Source organism: Myotis nattereri (genome assembly GCF_964212035.1).
Source record: "Myotis nattereri genome assembly, chromosome: 16".
NCBI lineage: Eukaryota > Metazoa > Chordata > Mammalia > Chiroptera > Vespertilionidae > Myotis > Myotis nattereri.
The window spans coordinates 16,409,833-16,425,463 of record NC_138091.1 but is presented as its reverse complement, the minus strand read 5'-3'; the positions used below and the strand labels follow the sequence as shown (position 1 = coordinate 16,425,463).

The following is a 15,631-nucleotide window of genomic DNA, read 5'->3' as shown; positions in this document are numbered from 1 at the left end:
TCCGCCACACGCAGGTGAGTCTCACGCGCATTCCTGCACCTCGCGTGAGGGTCAGAAACAGCTCTCCTGTCACCCCACACTCTGCACCGCCCTCCCACGCCCGGCCCTCCGTGACCCCTGTCTTTGGCATGCCAGATCTCAATCTCTCCCTTGGAATGGAGCTCGTCAGGGTATCGAAGTGGACTCCCGGCGCACAGTATCTGAAGGTCCCATGTGGCATTCGGGCCCGCCCTCGACCTTCGGGCCGGTGGGCGGGAGCGGGGGTGCCCGAGTGCCTAAGATTGAGGTCATTCATACCCTGGAGAAACCTCCCGGCGAGGAAAGCCCGCAGCCGGCAGCGGCCCCGCGCGGCAAGTCCCGGCACCGCGCTGTCCCAGCCCCCGGGCCTCCAGCCCTAGCTAACCGAACGGCGGAAACTACTCGAGGGAAGCCGGTAAGAAGCGCGGTCAGCAGTTGCCCGGTGCTCCAGCTTCCGTAGGGTCTGTGCCGGCATCCTCCGAGCACTTGCATACAATTCCCCGTCGCTTTTGCGAGCGTGAAATTTTACAGGACTAATACTCTTAAAGATGCCAGAGTAGGAAAAGCCTGAGAGCCCGGATAGCTCAGTCGGTAGAGCATCAGACTTTTAATCTGAGGGTCCAGGGTTCAAGTCCCTGTTCGGGCGTTCAACTTTTTTCTACCTAAACACTCATTTCCTAAGTACAATTAATATTTGTATGCCTTTAAACAAAACAAAGGAATAACAAAAATTCTCTTAATTAGTTTTAAAAGGAAGTAGTATTTAAAAGGAAGTGGTAAAACGCCAAGTTTTTAGTTTTCAGAAGATAGAACGAATAATGGGAAGGAAAGTAGAGATGCTTTAGAGTAGCACATATACGAGTCATATATGCTAACTTAAATTTTCTAGTAGCCACATTAAAAAGAATAAAAAGTTTAATCAAGATGTGTATACATTAAGTGTGTGCAGTTTTGTATATCAATTATACTTCAATAAAACTAAAAATGGAATAATAATAATAGAAAAAGAAACCAGGGGGTAACAGGAGTACATGGGAGATCTCTGTACTTTCTGTTCAATTTTTCTGTAAACCTAAAACTGCTCTAAGAAATAAAATCTGTCATTTTCTTTAAAAGAGTAAAAAGCAACAGTTGAAATTAATTTTAATAACATATTTTATTTAACCCCAAGTATCCAAAATCTGAGCATTTTAACATATAATCAATATTTTAATGTTAATGAAATTATAACTTTTTCTGTACTAAGTCTTCTATGTACGGTTTCCATTTTACATTGACAGTACATTTCAATTCATATTTTAGATGCTTGATAACGGCATCTACCTTATCCAACAATTGTTTTTGTGTTGTTTTGTCTTCTGTAAATAGTAGAGTGCAGGGCAATAAGAACAGAGTTTACAATTATATAAATATTCAGAAGAGACTCATATCAGTTGGTTCCATGGTGTAATGGTTAGCACTCTGGACTCTGAATCCAGCGATCCGAGTTCAAATCTCGGTGGAACCTTAAGTTTTGTTTTTCACAATCGTCAATATGTTCCATTATGTATTGGTTTTATGTATGAGGTTCTTTTATGAAGAGTATTTAAAAAGAAAAACTACAGTTCTGTTCTTTGAGCTTTCACACTAGGCAATTGAAGCCCCTAGCACACTCTGAGGAAAACACAGTCAATCACTTGAATATGTATATGAACACGTGTTGCGCTAATTTTGAGAGATAAGAATGTTATTTGAGAACATGTTAATGGGGAGATGAGTTACTAAGAAAAGGTTACTTCGGCAGTGTCCATCAGGTTTTGTTTTGGGGCTGGGATGCAGATCTAGATAGGATATGTCTTGAATACCAAAGAGGGATAACAGTGGTGAGACCTCTATCAGGAGTCCTTATAAAATTGAGGAAGATCCCACAAGGTCCTGCATGAATTGTTACAGGATTCATGAACCACGAGTGGGGGGGAAAAAACTCTAGTTTGGCAGCGGTGGGATTCGAACCCACGCCTCCGGAGAGACTGGAGCCTAAATCCAGCGCCTTAGACCGCTCGGCCACGCTACCTGCGTGAAGTAAGAGTTCCTCCACACTCCTCCTAAGAGACTATAGAAAAGTAAGCTAGAAATGGTTGTATTAAATCGGCTGGTCTTCTTTGGAAACCATCTAGATTTAGAACTGCAGAGCAGCGGATAGCAAAGCAGGTAGGCCCAAGGAAACAAAGACACACAGAAATTTACAACGAAATAAGTTTATTTTGATGAGTGGGGCACATCTGGGAGTGGGGTGCGCCTGGGCTGGAAGCATCATCCCCCAAGCAGGCAGCTGGAGCTCTGCTCGTCCCCGCACTCCTGTTGCTCTCTCTCCCGATCTCCTCCACCCCTGTGCTCCCGCACTCCCACCTGGCTCCCCTGCTCTGCGCCCGCTACCTCTCCCTGGCAGGCCTCAGGTCCCAACCGCGAGCTCTTGGTACGCCCCTCCCTCTCCCCCTCCCCCATCCAGCTCCCGTATGCCGTCAGACGCCGTCGCTGGATAGCGGGCTCTGTGGCGCAATGGATAGCGCATTGGACTTCTAGTGACGAAAGAGCGATTCAAAGGTTGTGGGTTCGAATCCCACCAGAGTCGGTTTTATTCCAACTTTTATTTTCTTTCCTTTTTTTTTTTTCCCTAAAGGTCCCGTCCCTCTCCCCCTATCCTAACTCTGTTTTCTGTCTGTTTTCAGTTCCAGCCTCAGTCTCTGCTCTGCACTCTTCTTTACTTACCTGTCTGCCCTGGGACTTGGGCCTCGGAGAGCAGGACTGGGGGGACGGGAGACAGAAGGGGAGGGAAAGCAGGCGTGGACGCCGAGATAAAGGCAGGCCCCTGGCTTTGGGACACACGGGGATTTAATAACCACTTTATTCCATGCACTAGGGACTCGAGAAGGGGTTGGGGCTGGGCTGGGACAGAGAGGGTACAATCCTAGACGCAAGCGGGGGGCAGGGGAAAGGGACAGGAACCAGGAAAATATATATTTATATAGATACTCTAATATAGACCACATCTCACCCGCGCGCTGCGCCCGCGCGCCCCGCTGCCCTCCCCAACACCTCCTCGCCCCGACTCCCGGATCCCTCTGCTGCCCTCAGGCTGGAGTCTCTACCCTACCCCCAGCCCCGCCCCCACCCCCCAAAGCTTAGGGCCAAGGTCTCCAGAAAGCGGGCGGCGGGAGCGGCGGGGCCTTGGGCGCCCCGTCTTGTCTGTAAGGAGGCGGAGGCGGCGGCTGCAGTCCGGTGAGGGGTGCCGGCTCGCCGGAATCCCCAGCGTGGGGGGAGCAAGGGGACGGGGACCAGGCGCAACCAGGGCTAGGGGAGCCCGGGTGCACTGGGGGGCGCTGGTGCAGCGCGGGGCCAGGCGCCGGGGCGGCGGGGTCCAGCGGTGGGCGCGATGCTTGGGGCCTCGGGTCGATGGGTTCCGGCCGGGGCGGCTTGGGGCGCAGGTAGACATGCAGCGCGGAGAAGAGCTGGGCACGGGCGGCCGGGCTGGCGTCGTGCGCGAAAGCCGCCAGGCGAAGCAGGCACTCCCGGAAACCCGACAAGTAGCAGCTGGCGAGCGCCTCGGCGTCCTGGGCTGGGAACCGGGGGACCCCTGGAGCCGCGGGGCGGGTGCGGCCGACGGGAGGACGGGCGGTCAGGGCAGGGGCCCGGCAGGGGTAAAGGAAGGGGCGGGGCGCAGAAGTACCAAGGCCGGACAGGCGCACAGAGACAGGAGACCAAATGGACGGACAGAGAGAAAATGAGGGAGACACAGAGACAGACACGCGCGGGTGTTATTAACCTCGCCTCAGAGCAGAACCTGCCACTCCCCAAGCCCACCGTCCACGGCAGAGTCCGCCCCACCTACCCCGGCCCGGACCTCGGTGATTCCCCCCTCCCCTCCGCTGCCCCACCCCCGCGCTGTACCCGGGGGCTCCACCCGGCTTCGCTCCCTCAAGTAGCCCACGGCGAACTCCAGTATCTCTGCTTTCTCCAGCTTCGGGTTCCGGAGGTTCTACAGGCAGGAGGGGAGGGCGCAAAGACAGAGGGGTGGGGAGAGAGGGGGAAAGTGGCAGGGGGAAGAAAGGAGGGAGGGGGGCAGGGGCTGGGGGTGCCCCCGGATCGCGTGTGCGCGCTGACCGCAGGGCGCGCTCCCGAATGCGGGGTGGAGATGACCGAGAATGGTCCTCACCCGCCCTGCGAGGAAACTGTCCGGCCCGAGGGGAGGAAACCCACCCCGCGTTGGGAGGAGGGCATTTAACGTAGCAAACCCAGTGGGTGAAATGAACCACCCTGCTGGCTGTTGGGGGCGGAGAGGGCAGGAGGAGGACGAATTTGCAGACCCGGAGGTTGAAACAGACCCACCCTGGAGGGAAATGTACAGAGCAAGGTGTGAAACTTACAGGCCCGAGAGGCGGCCACGAAGATCGCGTTCTGAGAGCAAGAAGGGGTCTGGGATGGGATTCCCAGGGCGGGACTCAGGCGAGGGTGCCTCGGGGCCAGGGTCGCCAATGCAGCCAGCATTTGTCCCCACCCAAGTGGGAAGCCCTGGGACGCGAGGACGGGGTGCCTGGGGGTCCGGAAGGACTGACCTGGTCCCGGGTCCGCTCCAGCAGCAGCAGCCTCAGCTCCTCTAGGCTGCGGTTGATGCGATCTCGGCGCCGCTTCTCCACGAGCGGCTTCAGCATCTGGGACCAGCAGGAAAGGGAGAGCGGGCCGACGGGACCAAGACTCAGCGCGGCCGCGCGGGCGTGGGGACCCCGCCGCTGGGACAGCCCGGCCTCCACCCCCTTCCCCAAGACTCCTGAGAGCCTGGGGCCCGACCCGCTCGACCCCTCTCCGCTCCCCCTCCCGGCGCCCCTAGGGGTCCATTTCTGAAGCTCGCCTCCTCTCTCTCCCGGGTCTTCTGATTCTCCTCTCTCAGTCTCGTCCTCCCTCCTCCCCTCTCTGTGTCTCTCCTCCTCTTTTCTCTCTACTTCTCCGCATCGTGCAGTGTCTCTCTGTCTCAGTGGAGAACTTTGAGGGCCCTCTTTGCGCCCAGACACGTGGGCCACAAGGTGCCGGACTCAGAGCTGGCGGCCCTGAGTGCAGAAAGGGAGATACCCAGCGCGACCGCACCTCCTCTTCTCCCCCTAACCCGTCTGAGCGGTCACCCTTCGCAACTGGTTCTAACACCCTCCACCCCGCCTCGGGCCCCTGGAGCCCGTGCCCCCCGGGCCAGCCCGCGCGGAGCAAGTGCGCGTCTCGCCTCTGCTTCCCGCCCTCCTCCCTCTCCCCTCCTCCCCGAGCGCTGTGCTCCTCTCGGCGGTTTCACGCCAACACCAGCCCCCGCCCGCGTCCCCGCGACCGCAAGCCGCCAACTCCCGTGACCCAACCCCCCAGCCTGGTGCTTCTGCCGCCCACGCAGGTCCTGCCTGACCCTGTCCCCCTCCTTCAGGCTTTGCAGCTTGCTCCCCAGCTCCTGGCTCCGCGGGTCTCCCGAGCATATCGCCCCCCTGCAGCCCAGCTCTCAGAGACTCGGTCCCCTGCCCGGACCAGGGATCTCGGCTCCCTCTTCTCCCGCCGCTCACCTTGGGGCCGTCCCTATTCTCGGCTCGATCCCGGGTGACCATCGCTCCTCCGGACCCTGGTGTGGACGAGCCCCTGCTCCCGTTGCGCCTTATATCCCTCAGGCTCCCGGGGGCGGGGGGGGGGGGACCAGGACCCGCCCTCTTCGGCACCCGGATCCCTCCGGCTGGGCCCCAGGCACGAGGCTCCCGGAAAGGGGAGGGGCGCTAGGGGGAGGGGAAGGCGCGGAACGGGCCTGGAGTGTGGGAAATGAGGGGTCAGCGGAGCACCAGCTGTTTTAAGGACCATAAGGCTGTATAATGAGGCGGGCCCAGCTGAAGGGAGGAGGTTATTAGGGGGCGGGGGGAGAGAGTTCAGGTGATTTGGGGTCAGAATTTGCCACCAGAATCGCAGCTTGTTCGGGCGGTCACCGTACCCCCGCTGACAGTAAAAAAGAAGTGAGCACCCCTCGGCCCCTAGGCTGGATCTTACACATCTTCACCCCAATGATCCTGCTTAAAATAAGAAGAGACCTAACGGGTGGGAGGCGGATCTACCTAATTCAGCTGGGTTCTGCCTGGAGGGGGAAGAGACGCGCTGTGAGATCCAAGGCGGTCGTATTTAATTCCCCAACGGGGCGGGTTGGGGGGGGGGGGGAACCGGGGCCGCACCCGAGTCCGGAGGGGCGGCGGGAGCCCGCGCTCGGGCGCACTGGTCTAGGCCTGGGCCGTTTGCGCTGAGGTATGCGCTCGAGGTCCAGCTCATCCCTGCAGGATCTAGTGGGGGAACCACGCGTGTTATCAAGTAGCTGTTACAGAATCAAAGTAGGTAACCGGGAAGAAGCCCGTCCTGAGGGGTGTCTGGACTGGGGCGAGGGGAACCTCAGGGAAGAGGAAGCAAAGCACGGGCAGGAGTGGAGAGATCTTTCCATTTACAAGTATTTGATTTTAAAAAGGTGGGAGATTCGGGCGTGTGGCTGCCAGGACACCTGACACGAGTGTGCTCGCTCCCAGGAACCTCCTGGTAACTATAGGGGAGCAGGGAGCAGGCGGTTTTCTTAAAGGGACAAGAAAGGGATACAAAAAAGGGACCTACACCCACCCCAAACCAAGACCATGACCCTCTGCAGAATGGTGCGACTTCAGGGGGAAACGATCGATGAGGTAAAATCAGAGATTTAACAGGACAGCAAGAGTGCTAGCGACAGGGAGACGTCAAGACAAGGTTGGAGACCAAGTCGGAAGATTGACGCGGAGTAGGGAGCGGATGGGACTCCGCCTGGCCCTCCCCGTGCCCCTCCACAACTTGATATTCTTCACGGAGCCTACCCTGCCAAAGCCCGAGCCCGAAGGGACGCAGACCTTGGGGAGGGCGCTCCCATTTGGGTTCAGGGCCCCCAGCAATCCCACCTCCCCGTACCTGGGCCAAATGGGAACGCAGATGTGTGGCCCCAGTAGCCCCCGCCGCCCCCCTCCTTGGGAACCTGGGCTCAGGCTGGGTTTTTCTCACCTGCACGCGAGGTTTGGGGGCCCCGGGCTGTTCGCACCCGGGTGTGGGGCCGCCCCTGGCCATATGGGGCGACTTTATGGCCCAGTGGCCGTATCCGGGAGAGAGGAAGGATGGCTGGGTTGCTCCACCCACCTGAACTATTCAGACCCACTCTTTCGCTAGGTCCCTCGCTGACACAACGCGCCTGATCACCGCTAGGTTGACCTCTTATAAGCTCTGGTGAAGCTTGGCTAGAGCGCGCATTGGTGGTTCAGTGGTAGAATTCTCGCCTGCCACGCGGGAGGCCCGGGTTCGATTCCCGGCCAATGCAACACTGCTTTTTTTTTCTTTTTCACAACAAAAACTGAAAGAACTTTGATATTTCTCTGAGAAGCACCTTTCATTAATATTTTCACCACATATTAAATATTACTTTTTACTCTACTGAAGGGTTTGAGGCTCTGGTGGAGATCTTGATTCCATACCTTCTCACACGTCCATCCTCCCAACCAGGGGGTCCTGCTGCCTTGCCCACCACTCCCTTCGCCCCCAGCCCCCGCACCTCCGCAGGCGTGACCCTGAGAAAGGGCACCGCCCTCGGATCCCTGCCCCGGGGGTCCTCTGGGCCCGCCGCGGGGGAGGGGCGAGGTCTTCCCGCCCCGTGCGCTCTATCTAATCCCCTTGCTCTTCTTTCCATCTCTCCGCCTCGCTCGCTCTCTCTGTCCTACCTCCTGCTCTCTCTGAAGCGCCCTTTCTTTTTCCAAGTCCCAGGGTCTCGGCCTTCGGCGTCTTGCAGTCTTTCTGTGCTGCGTACCTCTCGGCGTCTGTGTCACTGTATATTTCACGTTCTTTCCAGGTCTCTTAGCAACTTTTGCGCTCACCTCTCTGGGTCTTTAGTTGTCTCTGCGTTTCTGACCCGGGATCTCTCCAGCTTCTCCGTCTCTCTCTGCGTCTGCGTCTCGGTGGCTGGGTGTCTCTGGGATCGCTCGGCTTCCCCCGGGTCTCTGTCCCCTGCCCGCACTCCGCGCTCCCACGCTCCTTCCATCCCCTGGGAAGCTCGCTCACACCTCCGGGATCCTGCCACCTCCCCGCCCGCCCCTTCCCGGGGGCTTTGATCCCGCACGCGTCGGCCCGCGGGAGGCCGGGCGCCCCCGCCAGCTGCCGCGGCCACTCTTAAGCGGGGGCGGGGCGGCGGGGTCCCCCCGTGGCCGCGCGGGTTTCAGGTCTTCCGGCGGGTTTGGCCCCCCTCCGCGCCCCTCCTCCTGGATCTGGCTCGGCAGCTGCCTAGGCTGTGCGGAGGCTGCGTCTCGGCCTGTCCGCCTCGGTCCCTCTCTCTGGAGCTCGGCCTGGGCCCGGGGCCCGGCCGCTGGTGTCTGTCTCCGGTCCCTCTCAGCTGTCTTTTTCATCTGGGCCCGGTCTGGGTCTTTCTCGTCTCTGGACTGTGTCAGTGAATGGCAACGCTCTCTTCTCGATTCTAAGGTGGGACAGGGGCCCCCAGAAGGAAATTGTACAACAGTCTGAGCATCTGTGTGTCTGTGCGCACAGCCGGTGTTTATGGAGTGCCTCCTGTAGTGCTATGGTTAGACTTTGAGGGAACATCGGATCTGGTCTCCCCTGAAACTTACAGTGGGCAGGGGAGACAGAAAATAACTAAGAAAGCAGAAAATAATATAAATCCAGATGCCATGAGGCTGCGGCGGGCGAGGAGCACCGGATATGGCGATGACTTGAGAGTGAGGGAAGTGCTACTTTCAGTCTGGGCGTTCAGAGGCAGCCTCTATCAGGAGGTGACATTTTAGCCAGCCATGAGACCAGGCAAAAAAACAACAACACACACACACACACACAAAAAAAAAACCCACACAAAAACAAACAAACAACAACAGCAAAAAAAAAAAAAAAAAAGAAACCCAGCCAGTGCAAAGGCTCTGGGGCAGGAAAGGGGCTTGCTGGTGGGAGCTAGAGAAAGAGGGTCCTTGTCCCCAGGAGGGAGAATTTTGAGCTGCAAAAATGGAAGGAATGGATTTTCGTCTAAGTGCAATGGGAAACTGGTGGAGAATTTTAATAGGAAAGTTATATTCACTGACTTTTGTATTAAAAGATCACTTTGTCTGCTGTGTGGAAGACGGAAGCAGAGATATCATCTGGTTGCCAGAGCAGAAATCTAAGCAAGATATGATTGTGGCTTGCCCTGAGGTGGTGGCAGTGGAGAGGGAAAGTGAACGCCTAGGTTTTTGGCTGAAGTACCAGGAGGTTGGTGGTGCCTTTTATTGAGATGGGAAGGGGCGGGGGGTGGGGGCGCGGAAAAGGTTTGGGAAGAGAAAATAACCATTTTAATTTACTCTCAGGTTAGTTGAGATCCCCTTAGACATTCAAGTGGAGAATACAGGTAGGCCAGGGATATACAAGTTTGGGGGTCAGAGCTGGAGGGTAAATACAGGGGAGTCATTGGATGGTTTTTAAGGCTATGAGACCGGGAATACCTAGGGAGAGAATGTGGAGAGAGAAGAGGCTTAGCAAGGAGCCCTGAGGCATCCTAACACTTGAGGTCAAGTTGAGGAGGGAGAATTGTCAAAGGTGATCAGAGAGACAGCAGAAAAGCCAGGGGAGTGGGGAGTCTAGGAAACCAAGAAAGGGGAGGGCATGAAGAAGGAGGGAGCAGTCAGCTCTAGCTAAGCTATTGGGAAGTCAAGTCAGAAGAGAGAGGAGCGAGCACCTGGTTTAGCACAGGTGGCCGGGGTGAGAGTGGCTGCGCGTCCCGATGAGTGGGGTGAGGTAAGAAGGGGAAGTGAGGGCAGAGGGACAGCAGACGTTGACAAGTTTTGCTGTGAATGGTGAGCATACCAATGTGTGGCAGGTAGATGAGGTTTGCTAGAAAGGGTTTGGGGAGGGTGGGAATAACCAAGTCCTGGGTGGTGGGGGAAGGTGGAGGCGAGGTAGGTAGACTCCCGTGGCAGGCAGAGAAGTCGGCCTCAGCTAGTAGGGGAGGCAGAGGGCCGGGGTCGCTCGGGGTGGGGGAGGATGAGGCAAGTTATCGCCGGTGCGCTCATTTTCTCAAAGAACGAACCAAGCTCACCTCTGGAGGGGAGACAGCTACAGGCTGTTTGAAGAGAAAGGGGTGAAGTGTTCATTTTGGAGAGTAGGAAAGCAAAGCTTCTAAGGCCTCAGCGATGAGACTAGGATTTCTAGGCAGGTGGAGCATCCATCCGAGATTTGGGATCAAACATTGGAGTTGCAGAGGCCAATTCACCGTGAAGCTAAAGCAGTTTAGGCTTCAGGACCCCTCACTTCCACAGGCCTCTGGGAGGGCCTAGCAACGTCTTCACATGGCCATATGCTTCTGTCATATCTGCAAATTGAAGATATTTTTAACTGCAAAAGGTAAAGACCACTGTCACCTCCCACTCTGCTTTCCCTCGGTCACATTCCCTCTGCCCCCCGCTGTGTTGGAACAGCTGTGGGCATTTGGGGGATCCAGGTATGGAGAAGGTGAGTTGGAAAGACCCAAGATTTACATTTTTGTGGGATGTGTTACTATGGTTCCCAGTCATTCCACATCCAGGTAAGTAAGCCTAGCCGTCCTGGTGTAGGAATGGCTTCCAGGAATGCTATCGCCTGTGCCCATTCACCAGGCTTTGTGCTGTGAAGGTGCAAAGTCAGAGGGCACATATGATAATAGAGGAGAAACAAGATTCAGGATAGAGTTGTGATCTCTTGTTTCACTCTAAATACTTTCTGTATTGCCCACCGGTTTGGCTCAGTGAATAGAGCTTCGGACTGCGCACTCCAGCGTCCCAGGTTCAATTCCGGCCAAGGGCATGAACCTTGGTTGCGGGCACATCCCCAGTAGGGGGTGTGCAGGAGGCAGCTGGTCTATGTTTCTCTCTCATCGATGTTTCTAACTCTATCCCTCTCCCCTCCTCTCTGTAAAAAAATCAATAAAATATATTAAATACTTTCTGTACCTAATTTTGTATATTTTTCTAAAAAGCCCTTCTCACTCTGACCAGTTAGGCTCAGTGGATGGAGCGTCGGCCTGTGGACTGAAGGGTCCTGGGTTCGATTCCAGTCAAGGGCCTGTACCTTGGTTGCAGGCACATCCCCGGGTGTGCAGGAGGCGGCTGATAGATGTTTCTCTCTCATCGATGTTTCTAACTCTCTATCCCTCTCCTTTCCTCTCTGTAAAAAATCAATAAAATATATATTTTTTTAAAAAAGCCCTTCTCGCTCCAAACACACACACACACACACACACACACACACACACACACTCACTTCAGGCCCCCCAAACCTGAGAGGAGTTGTTGGGGCCCAGTGATTTTTTTCTCCAGCCACTGTTCCTGTGCAGATGTGGCTCTGAGGACATTCCTACCCCCATTCCCAGCATTTATGGGGGTGTTGGATAGGGTCTCTGTGGGTCCGGCATGCCTCTATGTCAGTGTGGGCCTATGTGTATGTCTGTTTGTGTCTGTGCACGTGGCGTGTGTATGAATATCTGGGTCTCCAGCCTCTTCCTGACACTGGGCCACTGGGCTTGGGAGAGAGGAGCTCGTGTCCCACACGTGCTGGGTCCATAGAGAGGCAGGGGGCAGGGAGGAACTGAGACAGCAGAGCTGGTCCAGTTGTCTGAGCTTCCCCTCCCTGCTGGGATGCCTCCCCAGGCCTGGGTTCCAAGGCTCAGCTCCTCCCTCTTTGTTCTTCGAAAGGAAAGCTGGCTTCCTGGGACCCCCCTGGGTCCTGGGTAGGGGGAGTGTCTGACTCTAGAGGGTTGGATCCTGGGGGTTGGGGGTTGGGAAGTAGGAGGACCAGGCCTCTGGGCCAAAGGAAGAATCAGGATAGAGCTGCAATTTTAGACGGTATGGTCAAGGAAGGACTCATTGAGGTGAAATGTAAGGTGAGGTCAAACTACAGGGCTGCCTGGGGGAAGAACACTCCAGGCAGAGGGGTTTGGCCTACAGAAAGGCCTTGAGGGGCAACATGCCTGGTTTGTCAGAAGAACAGGGAGCAGCAGGGCCTGCATAGGCATGGTTGGAATGGAGGCAGCAAGTGCAGCAGTTGTAGGAGGTGAGATTGGAGCCATCACGGGAAGGCTGGTTATGAAGGACCAACTAGGCCAGTGACGGCGAACCTTTTGAGCTCGGCGTGTCAGCATTTTGAAAAACCCTAACTTAACCCTGGTGCCGGGTCACATATAGAAATTTTTTGATACTTGCAACCATAGTAAAACAAAGACTTATATTTTTGATATGTATTTTATATATTTAAGTGCCATTTAACAAAGAAAAATCAACCAGAAAAAGGAGTTCGCGTGTCACCTCTGACACGCGTGTCATAGGTTCGCCATCACTGCTCTAGGCCCCGAGAAGACTTTGTCAGGACTCACTGATCTCGCAGTGAGATGAGAAGCCAGTGAAGGGCTTTTTTTCTGTTTGCTTTTTTTATATAATTTTAAACTTTAAGAAAAGTGATAATAATAATACAAGAATGCCTGTATACTCCTTTCCCAGGTCTATTAACTATGTACATTTGTCCCCTTCACCTTATCACTGCCCTCTAAATAGAAAATATTTGTCTTCTGAACACAAACTCAGTGTGTGTTTCCTAAGAACAAGGACATTTCTAGCATAATAGTATGTAATAGGACAAAAATCAATATCAGGAGATGAAAATTAATATAATACTATTATTTAATCCCCAATCCATATTCAGATTTCCTCAAGTGTTTCAATGACATCCTTTAAGCTCCTTTTCCCAATCCAGGGTCTCATGTTGCATTTAGTCATTATGCCTCTTCAGTCTTATTTAATCTGGAAGAATATGTATTTTTTTAACATTTAAAGAATATTATTTTTATATATATATATATATATTTTATTGATTTTTTACAGAGAGGAAGGGATAGAGAGTTAGAAACATCGATGAGAGAGAAACATCGATCAGCTGCCTCCTGCACATGTCTTACTGGGGATGTGCCCGCAACCAAGGTACATGCCCTTGACCGGAATTGAACCTGGGACCCCCGAGTCCGCAGGCCGATGGATGCTCTATCCACTGAGCCAAACCGGTGCTGGCCAAAGAATATTATTTTAATCATATGCTTTTCTTCAAACAAGGAAAAATTATTTACTTTAGAACCTGGAGATTTTAGTGGAATATTGATTAGCAGGTGAGTAACTTTGGGACGTAAGTTTTACTTTATAAACTTAGGTCTAAGTAAAATGACAAAATTTTATTGTGTAGTTTCCTTTTTCTTAGAGTCAATACTTGCTTTGTTTTTTTGGTTTGTTTTAGTTTTCTATAATGTATTATTAATTCTTTATCCAAGCTCAACTTAAACTCTCAAATGTGAGCAAACCGGTCACATAACCCATCAATTTCAGCTTTAACAATTATTTAAAGCAGCAATCATGAGAGAGAATCACTGATCAGCATACTGCTCCACCTGGACAGGTTTCTGCTTCTCTTTGCTACACAGCTCCTGGGGTTTTCTTCATCACCACCTTGAGAATTCCCTTCACGTCTTTTTTTTGTGTGTGTTAGGCTCTGGGTTTCTTGTAAGTCATGTCCTCTTGCCTTACTTCCTCTGTTTTGGTGTTATGCAGTCTCTAGTTTGCTTTGAGAAGGAATGGATGGGATTTTTCTTTTTAAACATTACATGTCTGAAAATGTCTTCACCTAATTTAATTGATAGCTTGGTTATCAAATTCTAATCTGGAAGACTCTTTGTTGTTCTTGAGCGTCACAGTTTTGCAGAGTTCAGGATCGTCATTTTGTAGAATGTCCTTCAGTTTGGCTTGTCAGATGGTTCTCCGTGGTTAAATTCAAATTATTCAGTTTGTGCATTTTTGGCAGAAATGTCACCCAGAAGTGATGTTATGTCTTTCTCAGAGCATTCCATCAGAAGACAGGTGTCAGTTTGTCCCAATATTTTTTTTTTTGTCCCAATATTGAGATATTGTCTTCGATCATGTGGTTAAAGTGGTGTTTGCCTGGGTTCTTCACCGTAAAGTAACTATTTCCTTTTAGTAGTAATTAACATGTAATTTGTGGGAAGATACTTTGAGATTCCTTAACGCCTCATCAAAAAAGTTCACCCACTAATTTAGTGTCCATTGTTGATTTCCAACTTTAGTACTCCCTCTATATTTATTAGTTGGCAATTTACTGTAAAAAGAACTTTCAGTTTTCCTCTCCTTTATTTATTTATACTGATATGAACTTTAGATTCTTATTTGACTCAATGATTTGTAATCCACCACAATCATTATTTATTTTATGCTCAGATTGTCCCAGATTTTGACTTCAGTCCCTAGCTATTGTGTCTTTTTTATATATACCCAATATTCTTTGAGTATCTCTTTACTTTCTGGCAACAAAATGTTTAAAAGATAATCTCATAATTTTGAAACCCCAGCCCTGAAGTCAGCCTTTTTCCCCAAGGAGCTCTGATTCATTTTAATAGCGTGATATTCAGTAATCAAGATCTGGACACTTGGTGTACTTATCACTATCACTAGTTGTGTATCATTCCTTTGAGGCTCTCCCAGTGGGCAGAGCTAAGAAATATATGTATGTGTGTATGTGAATGCATGTATTTCTTTTTTTTAAATATATTTTTATTGATTTCAAGAGAGGAAGGGAGAGGGAGAGAGATATAGAAACAACAATGGTGAGAGAGAACCATTGACCAGCTACTTCCTGCACACCCCCCATGGGGATAGAGCCTGCAATCTAGGCATGTGCCCTTGACCGGAATTGAACCCAGGACCAATAGAACCCAGGGCCCTTTAGTCCACAGGCCAACGCTCTATCCACTGTGCCAAACTGGCTAGGGTTGTGTTTATTTCTTTATCTATATATTAAAAGCAAGAAATTCATAGATACTCCATTGAAAGAAGAGAGGAATGAAAATCATTTATTTTTTACAAAGAATCACTTTGACCCTGGTTGGGTGCTCAGTGGTTAGAGCACCGGGCCACACACCAAAAGGTCTTGGGTTCTATTCCCGGCCAAGAGCATGTACCTGGGTTGAAGGTTCAATCCCCGTTCCACTGGCAAGTGCAGGGGGAGGGAGCAACCAGTTAATATGTCTCTCTCACATCTATGTTTCTCTCCCTCCCTCCCTTCTACTCTTTCTAAAAACCAATGGAAAAATATCCTCGGGTAAGGATTAACCAAAAAAACTTTTTTTTTTTTTTTAAATCACTTTGCTCAATGTGTTCAGAATAGACTGTAAGGGAACAAGAAACAAGAGCAGATAATCGGGGTGAAAGATGAGGGTGACTTGGGCCAGGGTGGAGTGGTGAAGTAGTCAATTTTTTTTTTTACACATTTTAAATAAGAAGTTGCTGACATTCAACGTGCAGTGTGTGAGAGAAGAATCAGAGAGGATCCTACGGTTTTTCGTCTGACCAACTGAAGAAATGGAATGTCCATTAACCCAGGTGGAAAGACTACAGGTGGAGCAGGTTTTAGGAGACACATCAGGAGTTTGGTTTGGACATTTTAAGTTTGTTATTGCCAACTAGATGTTCAAGTGGAAATGATATGTAGGCAATACTATATATGCAATGCATCT

At 52.0% G+C, this 15,631-nt stretch overlaps 1 protein-coding gene across 2 annotated transcripts; it reads right to left on the bottom strand.

The window, feature by feature from the left end:
- Positions 1–2,669: 2,669 nt before the first annotated feature.
- Positions 2,670–8,071, bottom strand: HES7 (hes family bHLH transcription factor 7). 2 transcript variants are annotated; one of them, XM_081110709.1, is made up of 4 exons: positions 7,935–8,071; positions 4,611–4,706; positions 3,946–4,033; positions 2,670–3,631 (listed from the first exon to the last, which is right to left on the bottom strand). In XM_081110709.1, the coding sequence occupies exons 2-4, from the start codon at positions 4,704–4,706 to the stop codon at positions 3,180–3,182; spliced, it is 636 nt and encodes a 211-aa protein (XP_080966835.1). In that variant the 5' UTR covers positions 7,935–8,071; the 3' UTR covers positions 2,670–3,179. The 2 variants fall into 2 exon arrangements, with proteins under 2 accessions (XP_080966835.1, XP_080966834.1); XM_081110708.1 differs by lacking the exon at positions 7,935–8,071 and adding an exon at positions 5,589–5,645.
- Between the last annotated feature and the right edge of the window lie 7,560 nt (positions 8,072–15,631).

Excerpts from the sequence above, each read along its gene's own strand:
- HES7 (XM_081110708.1), bottom strand. The coding sequence starts at position 5,630 with ATGGTCACCCGGGATCGAGCCGAGAATAGGGACGGCCCCAAG. Across the intron at positions 4,707-5,588 it reads AGAATAGGGACGGCCCCAAG|ATGCTGAAGCCGCTCGTGGA; the intron begins GTGAGCGGCGGG and ends TGCTGGTCCCAG. Across the intron at positions 4,034-4,610 it reads TGGAGCGGACCCGGGACCAG|AACCTCCGGAACCCGAAGCT; the intron begins GTCAGTCCTTCC and ends TCCTGCCTGTAG.